The sequence below is a fragment of the Anastrepha obliqua genome, chromosome 2 (genome assembly GCF_027943255.1).
Source record: "Anastrepha obliqua isolate idAnaObli1 chromosome 2, idAnaObli1_1.0, whole genome shotgun sequence".
In the NCBI taxonomy this organism is placed as follows: domain Eukaryota; kingdom Metazoa; phylum Arthropoda; class Insecta; order Diptera; family Tephritidae; genus Anastrepha; species Anastrepha obliqua.
This window is the reverse complement of record NC_072893.1, coordinates 48377431-48395785: the sequence shown is the minus strand read 5'-3', so window position 1 is coordinate 48395785 and position 18355 is coordinate 48377431. Positions and strand designations below refer to the sequence as shown.

The window sequence follows — 18355 nt, the reverse complement described above, 5'->3', positions numbered from 1 at the left end:
AAATAATAATTATTATTAAGCGAATATTTTGTATACATACATAACTACTGATATTCAATTTAGATAAATGTGCACGCATACATACATACATACACACATATGCGTATACATAGTTCAGCGCCTAAGCAGGGCTTTCAAAATAGCTTATCTGAAAAATTGGTTCGCATCACAGCTTTGCCACAGCCTAACGCATTAATGAAAGCTGGTGTGCACTTATCCTGTGGGCTCTTGATACATAGTTGGTCTAAATATATTCCATCTCATCTAATAAATAACGGAATTTATGTGAATACTGATTGTTGAAAAAGCGGCAGAATAATCGCGCTTAATATTAATTGCTTCAAAATGGAGTTGGGAAAAAGCACAGGATGCGTTCTTTGCAATAAAATAAAAATTAACGCATGGCCTCTGTAAATCTGCACAAATTTGTTTTAAGGGGGGAGTCTGGTTTATAAGGTCAAAAAAATCAATTTTTTTTTTCGTTTTAAGCGATTCCTAATATATTTCAGAATATTCACACAAAGTTACAAAGCCTAATTCTCAATATTTCCGTAGATACAAAGCCAAAGGTAGGCGAGCATTAGGTAGTTACGCTGTGACCGGACAGCTATAGTACAAACTTTATCTTCTTTTCTCGACTTTTCATTTTTATGATTTCTTTGAATTGGCGTACATGAATGAAAAAAAAACGAATGAACCTTTTGAAATGAATCATAGCTTGTTCCCTTCAGTATTAAATTCTCTTCTATTTGAACTAACAGAATAGATAAAAAAAATTTTCAAGATTTTTATACCAAGTTGAAGTGAATTTTTTTTTTATAGAAAGGCATTTTTTTCTTTAAAACCTCCAAAAAGTTGAAATTTTGGAACTTCTCTCAGTTTTCTTAGTTCATCTAGAATAAAAAATTATGATAATTAGAAATCCATTTGAATTTTTTGCTTTAGATAATAATTACGAGTTGTATCTTGTACGCCAGTGTTTCAGCGCTCTACTAATTTCTATGTTAAAAATTTTTTTCAACTTATTTTAACCAGTACAAAAATTTTGTATACTTTTTAAATGTTCATTAAAAGATAGAAAAAACTTTGCATTGCTAAATTATTTTTTTCCTTAAAAAAAAAATCGCAAAGAGATGCAATTTTTAGACCTCATAAACCAGGCTCCCCCTTAAAAATAATACAGTTTTAGAGTATCGCAGTAGTTACTGTTATATACCGCGAAATCTTTCCGACTCGACTAAGCTCCAATCAGATCTGAATAACGTCGCGGAATGATGTGGGAAAAGTCTTCTTCTTCTTTATTTGCAATTCGTTACCGAATGTAAGCGATCATGTATAAAATATCATGTAACTATAAAATTCTATGAATACAAAATTAAATAAAACCAATAAAGCTAACAATATGCTCATGCTCACAAAAATAAAAACATTTTTATAAATTTTTTATAATATTTGAAAAAGCGTCTCTGTTTGGGGCTAATTCCTAAAGATGACCGATATTTTGGACTCGGATCCATTAACGTATATTATATTTCGCAACCAGGATAATTTTTTTCTTCCGATGCCTCACCTTCCTTCAATTTTTCCTTGCAGTATAAGTTGCACGGCGGCCGCCGTAGCCGAATGGGTTGGTGCGTGATCACCATTCGGAATTCACTGAGAGGTTGTTGGTTCGAATCTCGGTGAAAGCAAAATTAATAAAAACATTTTTCTAATAGCCGTCGCACCTCGGCAGGCAATGGCAAACCTCCGAGTGTATTTCTGCCATGAAAAAGCACCTCATAAAAATATCTGCCGTTCGGAGTCGGCTTGAAACTGTATGTCCCTCCATTTGTGGAACAACATCAAGATGCACACCACAATTATTATTTTTTTTTTATAAGTTGCAGAAGATTATACTTATGATTTCGGCATATAAGACACAGGTAGGCTGTTTTTCTGCGTTTAATGCACCGTAAAAGCTCTCTTTCCCTATTTACTCCTCGATGCACTTCAGAGTTTGAGACACGATCGGTCCACGGAATTTAAAGTAGTCTTCTTAGTATCCACATTTCTAATGCTTCTATGCGATTCATATCAGAAACTTTCATCGTCCAAGTTTCCATGCCATACAACAAAACTGACAGAACATAACATCTAACAAAACGTTTAAATTTAAATTAAAATTATGATTTTTTAGAACGCTGCTGTATTTATAAAAAGCAGCTCTAGCCATTTCTATGCAGCATTTAATTTCCATTGAATCATCGCATGTATCATTAATATATCGGCCAAGGTACTTAAATTTATTAACCCATTCAATCGGCATGTTATTACTTGTCAGTGTGAGATTATTGTAGACATTCTTAGGACTGAGTGACATAAATTTTGTCGTATTGGCTTTGATTTTCAAACCATATATTTGGATTTGTCTTGTCACCCTATCGACCAATCGTTGGAGTCCTTCCATGCTGTCCGATATTCAAGTTGTGTCATCAGCGTATGTTATGTTGTTTATATATACGCCATTAACTTTAATACCGTCCTCAGTGTTTTCTAAGGTTTCTTGGAAAACTGCTTCTGAATAGATGTTAAATAGAAGTGGAGAAAGAATACATCCATGCCGTCCTCCTTTGGAAATGGGTACATCATTTGATTTTTCACCTTCTATAGCAATGTGTGCAGTTTGATTCCTATATAAGTTTTGTATCACTGTCTTTTTCTTTAAGATGTAATGCCCTCAAAATGTTGAAGAGCTTTTCATGCCGCACATTATCAAATGCCTTTTCGTAAGAAAACGTCCTTTTGCACGTCCATGCAATTTTCCACTAGCAAATGAACACAAAATAATGATTCTCTTGTACCCATGCCATTTCTGAAGCCAAATTGTGATTGCCCCATTACTTCCTCACAAGTTTGATATATTCTATTATAAATCACTTTCCGAAATATTTTTAGCAAACTACTCATAAGACTTTTAAGTCTATATTCGCTGCAATGTTTTGCGTGATTCTTTTTTGGAAGAGTAATAAATGTTGATTTAAGCCAGTCTTCCGGGTAGTTACCGTCTTTACCTAAATTTCAGGAAATGTTTTCAGATATCGTTTTCCAGCTGATATTTAAATCAGGAATCGTGTCCCGCCGTTTAAATGAAGTTTCAGATTTGGGTATAATTGGTGATTCAAAATTCCTATTTGTGGGCAATTTAGATTATATAATTTCTATGGCATATTCTTCACTTGCCTTTACATATATCAGGCTTTGCTGATCCATACACGATTAAGTTACTATTTACCTCTCTCGAACGACATAAGCTGGAATAAGCTATATTTACAGTACGTAGTATGTAAAGGGTGATCAGATTGGAGGTACTTTGTCCAATAGGGGTTTTTTGACAGATCACGCGTGACCACTGTCAAACTAAATACATAATTTTTTTTATCATGAAAACACCTACGCCTCAACAACGTTTAGAAATCATAAAATTGTATGACGAATATCGACGCTCTGCGAAAAGCGTTCATCGCGCCCTTAGGCCCACTTATGGTGTCCAGCGATAATTGCCATATTTGGACTGCAGAGCAATCCGAAGCCATTCAAGAACAGCCATTACATCCATTAAGACAAACGTTTGGTGCAGCCTATGGACTGGAGAAATCATCGGCCCATACTTCTTCAAAAAGGCTAGCGCCGATGGAACAGTAAATGGCGAACGCTATCGCGTCTTTTTGATCGCATCATTTTAAATTAATACTAAATGTGAGATAGATATGGCAGATCAAATGGTCAGAAAGTAAAGTGTGAAGCCAGGATCTTCAAGATGAACGCTTGAAGTTTTTTTAAAATTTTCAATTTAGCAGCAATAAATGTATAGATTTTGTACAACGAAACAACCAGCGAAAATATATAGCGAATTGTTTCAATTAAGTGAAGAACTTTCCGCATGGTATAAAGAACCATCTGAACAGGAAAACTTAAATAACATCTCGAACAGCTCTGTAAGTTCGATTGCAAGAAAAACCTATTTTGCAAGGTTTCTGTAATGAAACTATGAATATAAAATACCCTTGTGTTGGTTGTGAAAAAAAAGTAAATTGAATTTGTGGGGGGCGGGCCAAATCCAAGCACTTGGTCAGTAGATACCCGGATAGATATCAGTAGAAAGGAAAGATAAAAGGTGGATGGTAAAAACGGACAAATTAGTTTGAGGTCACTCTTCCGCAAATCTCTTGGATTCATTGATGAATTTTAAGAGATACGGAAGAAGAAGAGTATGAACTTTGTCCATACTCAGTGTGCCGCAACCCAATATTCTAAGTCTGATTCTGGAAAATGTAAGACAGCTACAGAGAAAATGCTCTGCAGTGTCGTCATTCTCAAGACAGGATAGGCATATCGGGCTGTCGATGACCCCCATGGCAGCCATATACTTGCCACACGCGTTGCGCCTTGTGATTACACCCACCAATACTCTCAGGTCCTTCCTGCTGAGTTTTAGGAGCAAGGTCGCTATTTTTCTGTTTGGTTCATTCACAAAGCACTTGGTTACTCTGCACGAATTCAACTCAGACCAACGACCTCTGTGGGTAGACCTCATGAAGTCCTCAATCCATAGTTGAATCGATGCAGAATTGACACCTAGAAAGAGTTCAGTGCCTAGTGCCATACTTGCAGAGCCTTCATTAGCCAGTTTAGCAGCTAACTCGTGCCCTGTAATACCACAATCTCCAGGCACCCAAATAAGACTAACTTTGTTGTATTTTGCATCACTGTTCAGTTTTGTCTTACATTCACCGACTAACTTCGAAGAGCAGCGTGGGTTAGCAAGGGCTTTCAGTGCAGCTTGACTGTCACTATAAATTCCAATACTGTTACACCGTCACTTTCTCTCAATTAGCCAGTACGCCACATTCAAGATGGCATAGAATTCCGTCATTCCGTGGCCATCTATCCTGTGGCATAGGAGTACTTAGTGTCTTCGTCTAAGTACCATCCAGATCCGCTTCCATCGCTGGTTTTGGATCCGTAGGTAAGTGTGCTGATATCCCGTTAATAGGTTCTCTGGACTTAACCATTGATCTCTATGTGGGATCAAAACGTCATACTTCTTACCGAAGCTAACGAAGGCACCCGATTGTCCACCGGCATCGAGAACAGTGTACACCGCTCTGACAACTGGTGGTATATCTGACAGTGGCCAGTGCTTACTTCATTTCCCCAGACTCTGTTTAACTTGAGCCTGTACGCCACCTTCATTGCTTCCTTTCGAATTTGAAGTTCTAGAGGTTGCAAGTTCAGAAAGGCATTAAGGGCATCACCAGATGTGATACTCAAGAACACACTTCTCTGTAGCCTGTGTAGTGGTTTTACTCTGTAATTAACCATTGTGGCTTTCCACCATAATACAGAGGCGTATGTACATAATAATGGGTCTAATCAGGGTTATGTACAGCCCGCGTGCTATCGCCGGTCTTAGACCCCAAGTCTTGCCAAAGGTTCTCTTACACTGCCAGAAGACTTTTAGTGTTCGAGAGACCTTCTGCTCGACCTGCTTCTTCCAGGTAAGTTTTTGCTATCTAGGATTACTCGTAAATATTTAACGTCAGAAGACAGTTGCAGTGTTACCCCTTTCAATGTGGGTAGTAATAAGCCTTCCATATTGCGTTTCCTAGTGAAAAGCACTTAGGTACTTTTTGTAGGACTCACCGTAAAAAATGCTTGGATCCAAATAATAACTAAACCTAAAAAAAAAATAAAGAATATGTCTACTTTTTATGTAAACTGAATGAAATATCTCCAGTGCTACCAACCACATTGTGTCATACCATATGGTGTTAGAAAAGTGACATTTTAAGCTTCATTTAACAAAAAACAAATTAAATTCGGAGAAGTTGAAAAAAAGTTATAGCTGTTCAAAAATGAGTGAAAATAATGAAGAAATTCGCTATATTTTGAAATTTTTGTGTAAAAAAGGGAAGAGTGCCACGCAAGCCACCAATGAAATTTGTGAAGTTTACGGAGACGATGCTGTATCAGTTCGTGTAGCACAACAATGGTTCGCTCGCTTCCGTTCTGGAAATTTCGATGTGAAAGATGCACCTCCGGTCGACCTATCGTTGAAAAAGTCGATGAAATTATGGAAAAGATTGACCAGAACCGTCACATAAGCTGCCATGACATCGCCAAGGCACTAAACATTCATCATCAAACGGTTTTGAACCATTTAAAAAAGGCTGGTTACAAAAAGAAGCTCGATGTTTGGGTACCACATGAATTGTCTGTGAAAAATTTAACATCTGCGATTCTTTGCTGAAACGAAATGAAATCGAACCATATCTGAAGCGAATGGTAACAGGAGACGAAAAGTGGATCAAATACGACAATAATGTGCGAAAAATATCATGGTGCAAGGATGGTGAAGCTCAACAAATGGTCGCAAAGCCAGGATTGACGCCTCGAAAGGTTATGCTGTGTGTTTGGTGGGATTGGAAAGGAATCATCCACTATGAGCTGCTCGAACGATGGATTCTACACTTTACTGTTAACAACTGATGAGATTGAAGCAAGCAATCGAAAAAAAATGGTCAGAACTGATCAGCAGAAAGGGCGTCGTGTTCCATCAGGACAACGCTAGGCCACATACATCTTTGATGACTCGGCAAAAACTGGGAGAGCTTGGCTGGGAAGTTTTGATGCATCCACCATATAGCCCTGACCTTGCACCATCGGACTACCATTTGTTTCGGTCAATGCAGAACTCCCTTAATGGAGTAAAGTTGGCTTCAAGAGCAGCCTGTGAAAATTACTTGCCGCAGTTTTTCGCCGAGAAACCACAAAAGTTTTACACTGGAATAATGTCTATAGAAGAAAAATGGTGGTCGACCAAAATGGTACATATTTGGTTTAATAAAGTTCATTATAAATATAAAAAAAATGAGTTGAAGTTTGATTAGAAATACGAAAAGACTTTTTCGACTACCCAATATATTTTATTTTATTTAAACCTTTCTTTAAATTTTCATATTTTGCCCACTAAATATCGCACCGGTTAAAATTACCGGTTTGGTAGAAAAGGGTATATGGGAACTGCTGGTATTTCTAATTAGCAAAGCAAAAATTATCCTGAATCTATAATTGCCCGCGTAATTGCAAACATAAACTGTAAATATTTTTCAACTAAACTGAAAAGTAAATAAGTGATTTGAGTTCCAGTTTTTAAAACTATTTTGTGTTATTTAGGAAGTACTTCCTTAAAAGAATTTATTTTATTTTGAAAACGAATTAAATTCTCCCAAAGTTCTAGAAATCGGAGCATTTAAAGCATAATTAGTTCATACCATCCCCAACGAGAAAAAATCATGATTCCGTAAGCTTCGCTGTTTCGGTTTTCGCGGTTCTCTTTTGGGTGACTCTGCAGCACAATTCCAGCCTGTGCTCGTTTACGTGTTTAAGTGCGAGACCAAACGCAAGATGTGTACGCATAACTTTAAAGTTTTGCTCGAAACCTGTGCGCTGTGCACAACCAAGCAAAACTTGAATTGATTTAAATTTTAATTAAAAGCACATACCAGCTGTTACCCAAAAAAAAAAACAAAAAAAACAATTCAATTGAAAATGCACAAAAGTGAAAATCACAATAAACGAATTTTATGAGATTTTTATGAAATCAGAATGCTAGGGGCATCGCATTTTGGGAAAACAAGGATGGAAAGCCTTCGTAGCTGTAGGCCGCCAATAAGCGGAAAAAGCGTGCTTGAATTTTAAGTGCCACAATCCTGTTGGCCAGACGAGTGTAGCGAGTGTTGCGTGCGCTGCTCATCATCATCATTACCATTGCCTTTCAGAGTTTTCCTTTTTGTTGTATTTTTTTTTTGTTTTTTGTACTTTTTCTTTGTATGAAAATCGAATTAATGGCATTACAGTATCCGCACCGCATTTAGTTTCGATTTCAAGGACTAACAACAGCGAGAATACCTGCAATGTGGTATAATTTGGGTTGCGACATAAAACGGTACCAGCAAACATTGCGTGCAACACGTTCGCGTGCTTTCTTTTCCGACGCTGCGAGACACCGAGTCGTTGAGTGCGTGGCTCGGGTTCCTGCCATGCATCCCTACTTTTATCACATAATAAGCATTTTTCGTTGCCTTTAGGACTTCCGTGCGTGTAAATAAATTGCTGCAAAACCGTAGTCACTTTAGTGAGGCGTACTCGTATATGTATGCGTGGGTCTCCTGACACCTTTATAATGGTTGCACACACACACACACGCATGCATGCATGGATATGGCGAGATGTGTTGATTAAATTGTTTTTCACACGCTCGCGTGCAGGAATTTAACACAAGCACAAAATTATGCATGAGCACCGGCAAGTGTTTCAATTTATTCACCCATACAGAGGCGCATATTTTTCCTGCGAATGCATTACCTGTCAGTCACTTCCTTAGCTGTACACACAACTCATTTCCTGTTTTGACAAATAATTTAGTAGGCATGTAAATTTTGGTGTGAGGGTCTGCATTTTATTTAATTTTCAAGCGAATATCTTAGGGCAAACTTCAACTTGTATCCACGCTTTCCTGGGTTCTTTCGAACTCTGTTGGATGGCTGCAGGGCATCAACAAGGGATTTCTACTTTCTCAAATGAAAGAGAAAAAAATGTATATGGAAGTTAGTGAAAATATATAATTACTTTTGCAGAGCGATAACAACTTCTTATGACAAGAAAAGGAATTACTCTGTTTTCGCAGGTTGGCGATTTTAAACATTCTCTTTTCTTTCGTATTTAACTTTTCTAGTCGCAATTAAATTTGTTTCGAATGCAAGAATTTCTACCTCTAAAAAGTGTTTGTGTTAGTTTTCGGGTATGACGAATTTGAATCAGCTACGTATTTTTACTACAAATAGCCGCAAAGGGGCACTTCGGTATAAAAAATATTTAAGGAAAATAGTGTTATACATTGTATTGGGTGTTTTTTAAGAGATTGAGAACTTAAAGTGACAACACAAAACAGAAATATTGTTGGAATAATTTTTGAAGTGAAACTTCTTAGACGTCGATGGACGAGCGAGAATGGAGAGAAAAATTTCAAGGCCATGCAACGTTTTGGCCATTTTCGTTCCGCGAGAGAAAAAAAAGATATAACGTAGAGGAAAACGAGAGAGAGAAGGCTGTACCTTATATATATCTTAGATACATTTAGGCTATTTTTCCTGTGGGGTTGCCAATTTATAATGAGAAATAACACCGCCTACTTTTTGGCGCTTGTTTGTTGGTGCAAACTTGTAGGAAATATATTTCTGGAGCCTACTTTTTGGCGTTATATTTCCTCAGTGCCTACTATTTGGGGCGTTTTTTGGTCCCAATTTTTTTGGCGTATTTTTTTTTTGGTGCCTACTTCTTGGCGCTTATTTCCGTTTCCTGACTAGTGTTTGGTCATACTAAAGGGTAATTTTTTAAGAGCTATAGGCAAGTTTTTAAAAAAAACACACGTAAAATTCAGAAAAATGCATGAAATTTTTATTGAAATCGATAGTACAGTCCATATAATTTAATGTTTGAAGATTATTTCATGCAAATGTTGAGCGCGACTGCGCCTCAAATGGTCCATCCGCTTAGTCCGATTTTGGCATACTCTTCCCAATGTTTCGGCCGGTATCTTACATATAAATGCTTTAATGTTGTCTTCCAATGCGTTAATTGAACCAGGCTTGTCTGAATAGACATGAGCTTTAACATTTGCCCCACAAAAGATAATCTAAAGGCGTTATATCGCACGATCTGGGTGGCCAATCGTCAGGTCCCGAACGTGAAACAAAATGTTCACCGAGCTCGGCTCTCAACAAGTCCATTGTTACAACTGCTTTGTGGCATGTGGCACCATCTTGCTGAAACCACATGTCATGTTCTTACATTTTGGGCAAAAAAGCAAAAAAAGTTGGATATCATTTCACAGTTACGTTACGATTCGCAGCATCTTTGAAGAAGTACGGTCCAATGATACCTCCAGCCCATAAAAAGCACCAAACTGTGACCTTTTCTGGATACATTGGTAGCTCTTGCAATTCTTCTGGCTGATCTTCATTTACGTACCCATTGATCCAAAACTGAGCTTCGTCGCTGAACACAATTCTTCGACTTTAAACTTTCTTAACAGAACACGCATTTTTATAATAAAATTCAATGATTTGCAAGACGATTCATGGTTTGTAAGACGATTCATGGTTAAATTATAGACCAAACTGAAGATGTTTGACGGTGAAACAAAACCAACTGTTTAAAAAGATAATAGCTAAAAAATCCCCCGTTATAAAGTGCTATCTATTCCGGCGCCGGATTTATTGGTATTGCCTTGCGGTAATTTCTGCCATTTCTGCGATCTTGGGATCGCTGCTTGGGTGATAAACGCTCAAAGTAGTGCGCGTTGTTGCCACGGTTCGTGTCCGGCATTTACCTACACCGGTCCACCCTTCTCTGTTTTTTGTAAATTTTGTCTATTTGTATTCTCTCTAAATGTTGTGAATTTATTTAGATATATATTCTTTCTCTCTCTCTCTCTCTCATTCGCTCTCGGGTCTCTCCCTCTTTCTTTGTCTGCCTAGAAAGTTTCACTTCTGTTATGTGTACTACGCTACACGCACTTTTTTTATTATATGTAATCTGGTAGTTAGTTTCATGGCATATATTTTCCGGCATTTGACCGTCGTGGCTACGAGTTACATGGTCCATTCCATCAGTCCACTTTTTGAGTACTTTTTCCAATAAATCTGGTGGCTTAAATATTGCAATAAATCGATTATTTAGCGTCGTCTTGTAGGAACTAAATGTCGTCGATGTTTAGCTGATTAATTTTTAAAAACATAAACTCAGTCAGCATAGCTCGATAGCGCTCACCATTCAACTTAACAGCTGCTCCCTCCTCATTTCGAAAGAAATGAGGACCGATGATGCCGTCAGCATGTAAACACGTTAAATGGACGAAGTTTTTTATCAACTGCGCAAACAGATTTTATTTTTTTCAAAGTAAATTACCAGAATTTTTATGCGATATTCTGGCGTTAAACGATTCATGATGACTTGCCCAACATTACTGAACAGAAATGTCAACACATTTTCCCATTCTCATCTGCCAAATCATAGTTATCGATGTCGATAGTTCTCATGCAGCTAAACCGAAAAACACCCGATATAAAAAATGTCTCAGTTTTCTCTAGTTGGCAGTTTTGAGCGTTATTTTCTTCATTTTGAAGTTGGTGGTCATGGAGGAGTACTTACAAAGCAATTATAAACAATTAAATCTGATTTGAATGCAAAAATTTCTATTCTGGAATTTATTTTTACATAAAATGGCCGCTAAGTGGCGCGGCGGTGTGAAAAACATGGGGCAAGCCACATTTTAACGCTTTTTCTCCACTGTGAAAGTCATTAAATTGTATCTAATGTAGAAAAATTTCACTTTTATCTATGATTTTCATTAAGCTAAAAAAATACGTTTCTTAGTTTTCTTTTCACTTCCTCCTGTGTAAACCCCATTTACAGCTCATCAAAGTACTTGAAAATAGTTCGCATGACTTGCCAGTTTGTTGAATGCAATTCTTACATATACGAGCACGCATACAAACATAAAGCACTAATTGCTGCACTCAAATGCATCAGTAAAAACTTTTTAGTGCCCTTAAACATATTTTGCTAATGGCAGCTTTTAATGAAATCGGTGTGAATATGTCCTTAAAACCTCATTAATTATTGTATATGGCCAGCTTGATTGATTCGCCATGCACTGAGTCGAATGAGCAAAGGTGAACGCTTTCATCACATTAAAAATATCTATGGAAGCAGGGTATAGAGGACAAAAGGATCTCGAAGTTAGTAATAAATATACAAGGTGAAGTACAAAATAAACAGGATTGGCGTCATAAAAATGATGTTGATAGCGCCATCCTTACAATGAGTTAGTGCGTTGGAAGTTACATCCCTAGCTGAGTTTCAGTGAAAGCGAAATAAATGCGTCTAAAGTGTCAGTATGTTTGTGGTTTGTGTCATCGGTACAAAAATGAGTTTCGAACAAAGAGCTAATATCAAATTTTTTTTGAAAATCGGTAAAACGTTTGCCGAAAGATTTTAATTGATAAAAAAGTTTGTGGCGATGATCGTCTATCTCGTGCCAGAGTTAATGAATGGTTCACAGGTTTCAGGGATGATTGTAAGGACATAAATGACAATGAATATACGGGTCGTCCAAAATCAGTAGTCACAGAAAGCTATTTCGAAATTATTCGTAAAATTATCTAAAATGAACCGAAATCCGCGTTAAAATTCGTGGAATCGGAGTTGAATATCTCCAAAACATCGATTTATCGCATTTTAACTGATCATTTGTGTTTGCGAAAGGTCTGTGCGCGATTCATTCCGCACAAGTTAACTGAGAACCAAAAATTGCTTAGAATTCAACATTCGAAAGACCTCATTAAAGAGGCGAGAAAATTCGAGAACTTCCTTTACAACATTGTAACTGGTGATGAAACTTGGTATTTCCAACATGAACCTGAAACTAAGCGTCAAAGTGCCGAATGGAAGGCCCCAGACGAGCCATCACCCCAAAAATCGCGTTTGGAGAAGTCACAAATCAAGTCGATGCTCATTTGCTTTTACGATTCCAAGGTAATTGTCCACAAGAATTTCATGCCAGCGGGCGAAACCGTCAATGCAATTTTCTATCTTGGCGTTTTGAACCGTTTCTTGCATCGCGTTCGTCGAATTCGCTCTGAATACCGCGAAGGAGAAAACTGGCGCTTATTGCATGATAATACAGCATCTCATCGATCCCCCTTTGTGACCGATGTTTTGACTAGACACCGCATTTTAACCATCAATCACTCACCGTATTCACCTGATATGGCTCCCTGTGACTTCTACCGATTCGGAAAATTGCATTTAGCCATGAAAGAAAAACGTTCTGCGTCCTTAGAGGTCATACAAAAGGCTTGTACTGACATCCTGAAAGACATTCCGGAGAATGACCTGAAACACTTTCTGAAAAGAGATATCAGAACAAAGCTCCTGTCTTTTATATTTTATTTGGGACTTCACCTTGTGTAAAAAGCAACGATTCATCGCTGAGTTTTTAAATATTTTCCGAGGTTTTTTTTTCTTTGCAACGTTCGCATCCTTGAATCCTTCGAATTGTACGAATTCGGCAATAGTGGCTGTGGAATTAGTTTATGCCACTCATTTCCCTATCCACCATTTTCATGATATGCCGGAAAAAGCTACTCATTTCGTGGTAAGCTTTAAAAAATGAGAAGTTCGAATGCTGAGAGATAAAAAAGTAATGCTAGTGATGGCAAATACTTTGGGTAATAAACTCTGCACATTTCATTACAATTGAACAAACTTTCGCAACCCAAGCTTAAATTGACCATATCCATTCTCCGACCATTTATTTGCATTATATTTGTATTAATAGCTGAGCGATTACAAAATCATTTGCATATAAAAATATATTACAATCCTTTAGGAGTTCGACAAGCACTCAACTCAAGCAACTTTTGCCGCCTTCTCCTGCCATGTCGTGTATTAAATGTATTCTGCATCAATGTAGGTATTCTGCAACTTTATGCAACCGTAATTAAGGAACTGCAACAAAATTACAATTTTCTTACAGTGGAAAAGAAGCTGCGCAAACATTTTCTTGCTTAATACCGGCGAGTAAAGGGAACTTATTATTGGATAAGAATTAGGCTGGGTCGGTAAGATTTTCTGCAATACCATAGCTTATTAGCAAGAATTAGGAAAACAGGAAAAATATATGAATATTTGTGGATTTATGAAACACTCTTCAACAATATCACAGCCAGGCATAGATTTTACGCAGTGATGTCGAGTTCGAGAAGTTTCAGTCGATTGCCTCGATTGTTCAAGCATCTCGATAGTCCATGTTTTCTCCCGTATACGATTTGTGGATCGCAAATTGTCGTTCATAAGTTAAAGTAACATATTTGCTAAGAATCGAATCAATCGACTTATCAGCTCTGACTCGCTCCCGGCCGGCTATTGTTAAAACATCTCGATGGTTCTCTCTCGCAGTCCCTGGCAACGAATTGCTAGTCACTTTTAACGTTAGAAGGGTTAGGTTAGGTAAAGTGACTGTTTTGCGACGCACCTAGGCCAAAAAGAGGCCTCTTGAGATACGTTAGATAACAATAAAATATCTCGTACTTAATTGGAGTCCATAGCAGCTTTGCTCGCACATGAAATTAATTTTTCCAAAGAGAAAATTAAATCATTGCAATTAATGTTGTCAAAAAAGTACCGGAAATTGTTCAATAGAAAGCAGAATATTTCTTTAATCACCAAAATTGTTTTTGTCGCCTTCAAAATAGGCTCCATTCGAAGATTGCTTCTATTGCCAACGATTAGTCCAGTCATCAAAGCACTTTCTAGACGCATTCGAAGAGCTCTTTTTCAGCTCCTTCAGCGAATTCTCCTTAATGGCCTCTATCGACTCAAAGAGGCTTCCGCGGACTGGCAATTTAAGTTTTGGGAAAAGAAAAAAGTCACAGGGCGCTAAATCTGGTGGTTATTTGATGATAATTGTTCATTTTTTGGTCAAAAAAATTTCACAATATGAGCCTTGTGAGACGGTGCGTTATCATGGTGCATGACCATGAGTTTTCTTTTCATAAATTGGGCCGCTTCCTATGCACTTCCTTCCTTCTCTCTCAAACGTCGCATAACTTCCAAATAATATTCCGTATTTTTTGTTTACCGTAGAACCATTTGGAACGAATTCCGAGTGCACAACACCAGTGATAATCAAAGAAAACGAGTAGCATGACTTTCACTTTTGAGCGACTCTGACGTGGTTTTTTGGGTTTCGGCTCTTGTGAAAAGCGCCATTCAGCCGTCTGTTGATTAGTTTACATGTCAAAGTCATATACCCACGTCTCATCACCTGTTATGATGCCCTGGATAAACCTTGGGTCCGAATCACTTGCTCAAGCATGTCTTCAGCCACCTTCTTCAATTTTATGAAATAAATTCAACTCTCTTGGAACGAGTCGAGCAGCCACGCGTCTCATTCCAATTGATGGTGTAAAATATTGGGAATTGATTCGTGAGACACGCTAAGGTCACGAGCTACTTCCCTCAAACATAAATGATGGTTTTCCAGCACCATTTCCTTGACTTTGTCAATGTTTTCATCCGTTGAGGACGTTGATGGGCGACCAGATCGGGGCAATCTTCTACGACTTCTCGGCCTTTTGCAAAAACCTTATAGCCCTAGCCACTTGTAGACCCGTGGTTTTGATAAAACACACTCGCCCTAGGTTTTCTGCAACAGTTTCAATGATTCGGCATACGAAATCCAGCTCAAAATACAAAAGTAAAGACAAATTCTTTCGTATTTTTATTCATAGCGAAAATCGCTGAGAATAGAGCCAAAAACAGATCACATTCGAACTCTGCGACACTATAGAGGACAGTTCTACCAACGTTTATTATAACTAAAATAATATAAAAAAAGGGAAGACTTGAAACAATCAGAAGACACCTCGGTGGTACAGTCGGGCGACGAGTCCATTGTTCATTCGACTTTTTCAACAATGGCGATTCTCTCGTATGTTTACGCTTCATAAGCTCGCCCATGACTTACGAATGACACCAAATGAATTTCACGCATTAAATACGAATATGGGATTAAAAAAACTCTACATCAGGTTTCGATTTCGAAAAAGGCCGAATACCAGGAGTAGGCAGCTAGAATTTGAAGCAGCATTAGGATTAACCGATCAATTTATACCGTCCATTTATTTTAAATAGGAATTTTTGATAATAAAAAATATTTATTGGTTTGAATTCCTTTCATTCTAACGAGTTAGATGGTTCCACGCTTGGGTTACGCACTCAAAATCATTTTAACATGGCAAAGTGTCAGCTGTATAATAAAAATAAGATTTAGCTCATATTTTGGTTCAGTTCCACACGAATTTTGTTTTGTAAGTACTCATTTTCAGTATTGGTAGGCTAATTTCATATATCCCCGTATTACCTCCGGTTACAGAAAAAGTTTTTTTCTCATAGCCGGCGCTAATTGCCAACTTATTGCAAGCTTGCTGTCGCATTTCTGTAATCGAAAAACTTCTCATAAAAATCATCTGCATAAAAATGTAAGCCCCTACACTCATAGATCAACTACAGAATGCATACCACAAATTGGATGAAATGCTTGGCTAAACATCTAATAAGAGATGCTCTGGAGAATTCTTCTTCTTCCTGATTTGCACGATAAACGCTTAAACGATTTTGTCCGAGTTTAACAGAGTCGTTTCTTTCTCTTGTCAACCGGCGCCAGTTGGACACACCAAGTGAAGCCAAGTCCTTCTCCACCTAATCTTTTCAACGTAGAGGAGGCCTTCTTCTGCTACCACCAGCTTGTACCGCATCGAATACTTTCAGAGTCGGAGCGCTTGTACCCACTCGGACGGCATGACTCAGCCAACAAGCCGCTGTATCTTTATTCGCTGCGCTATGTCTGTGGCGTCGTGAAGCTCATACTGCTATTGTTTCATCGCCTAGAATACTCGCCGTCACCAATGTGCAAGGGTCCAAAAATCTTACGCAGAATCTTTCTCTCAAACACTGCAAGCGTCGCTTCATCGGGTGTTGTATTCGTCCACGCTTCTGCCCGATAAGTTAGGACAGGCATGACGAGAGCCTTATAAAGTGTTAGATTTGTTCATCGAGTGACCATTTTAATATTCAACTCAGTCCAAAGTAGCACTTGTTGGCAAAAGAGATCATGATAAATAATAAGTACATACAAAAAATATCGTTTTTGGTGGTACAAATAAACTGTATGAAATATCTGCGAAGTATAATAAAGAATAAGTTAACGTAGTTTCGGACATAATTGCACGCCTCTTCTTCTTCATCTATTCTATTCTTTCTATTTTTTTATTTTATAAAATTATCTGACTTTCGTCGTGCCTAAAACCAGAACATCAGAACTATCTGTCATATCTGTCTGTATATTTTGTGGTTCTCCAGTATATTTTATAATTATAATCCTGGATCATATTCTGATCCAATATTCTGATCCACATTCTCATTATGTGACCTACATAATTTCTTTTACCCATAGTGCAATTTTTCCCACCTTCTAAGTAGACACACCCTAATGCGTGTGCTGCCATTGGTGCATCTCAAAGTTTACAGGTTAAATGGATTGTAAAAAGAAAATAGTTTTTATTGCTGCTCATTTAACGAGTTATACTCGCATTCAAATATAAATATACGAGTATATACACCGCGACTCACTTGCTTCGGGGCACTACTTTAACGATGAATTAATGCTCTCTGCTTTCAAGATAATTTAACCGTAGGATTGAGTCGTAAATTTCTTCAAACATTTATCATTTAACCACCACAGTATGAAGAGACGAACAAAGGGGAAGTGCCGTTTGGTTCAGTATGTGCATTTCTCCAACTACCTTGCAAAAAGTAGAGTACATTTTACGTTACTTGAATGGCGGCATATGGAAATTAAAGCGAAGATAACAAAATAAGTACCGCTGGAATATTGCTGAGCATAAATAAACAATTCACGTTCGCTTAAATAGTACCCCCACCATATTCATGTGAACCCCGTTTATATATGTCGATAGTAACGTTTACTACTTTAAACAGCCTCTTTCAAAACGAAAACAAAAATAAATTAAGCGTTGTGCAAATTATATGTTTAACTTCGTCTAGATTCTCATTACTGTCGGGACAAAGCATAACAAAAGAAGAGGTGTTAAAAGCAATAAATTCTGCAAAAAATAACAAAGCCGTAGGACTTGATGAAATTCCAGCTGAATTAGACATATAAACTTGTAAATGAGAAAAATATAGGAATTATAGTTAAAATATTTAATAAAATCACTTCCTACTTGCATAGGGGCCAAACTGCGAGCCTAAGACTGCAAAATGATGGTACGAGTGATGTTGCAATCAAGAGGCAGTTCACCAAGGATGTGTTTTATCACCAATATTCTTCAATTTATACTTGGAATATATATGTGAAGAAGTTTTGGTATCAGTAATATACGATTGCCGGTGACACTGCAATTTTGGCTGACAAAATTAGTGACCTGCAATAACTCGTTAAAGAAGTGAGCGAAAAGAGTCAAAGAGCCAAATTCATGGTTGTTTCAAAACACTCTCAACAAATCACCAATTCAAACATTTACATATGTATATGACAATCCGATTAAAAGAGTAATGCGATTTAAGTACCTAGGATGTTGGCTTAGAGAAATATGGACAGATGACAGATAAATTAGCAGTCGGATTGAAGCAGCGAGGAAAATATTCTTCAATTAAAGGAAAG

The 18355-nt window shown here is 37.5% G+C and overlaps 1 protein-coding gene across 1 annotated transcript in view; it reads right to left on the bottom strand.

Moving 5' to 3' along the window:
• Positions 1 to 16106, bottom strand: part of LOC129238132 (uncharacterized) — a 78695-nt gene extending 62589 nt beyond the window's left edge. The window contains exon 1 of the mRNA XM_054873168.1: positions 16034 to 16106. Coding sequence (XP_054729143.1) covers positions 16034 to 16106 — 73 coding nt within the window. The remainder of the gene's footprint in view (positions 1 to 16033) is intronic.
• Positions 16107 to 18355: the final 2249 nt, after the last annotated feature.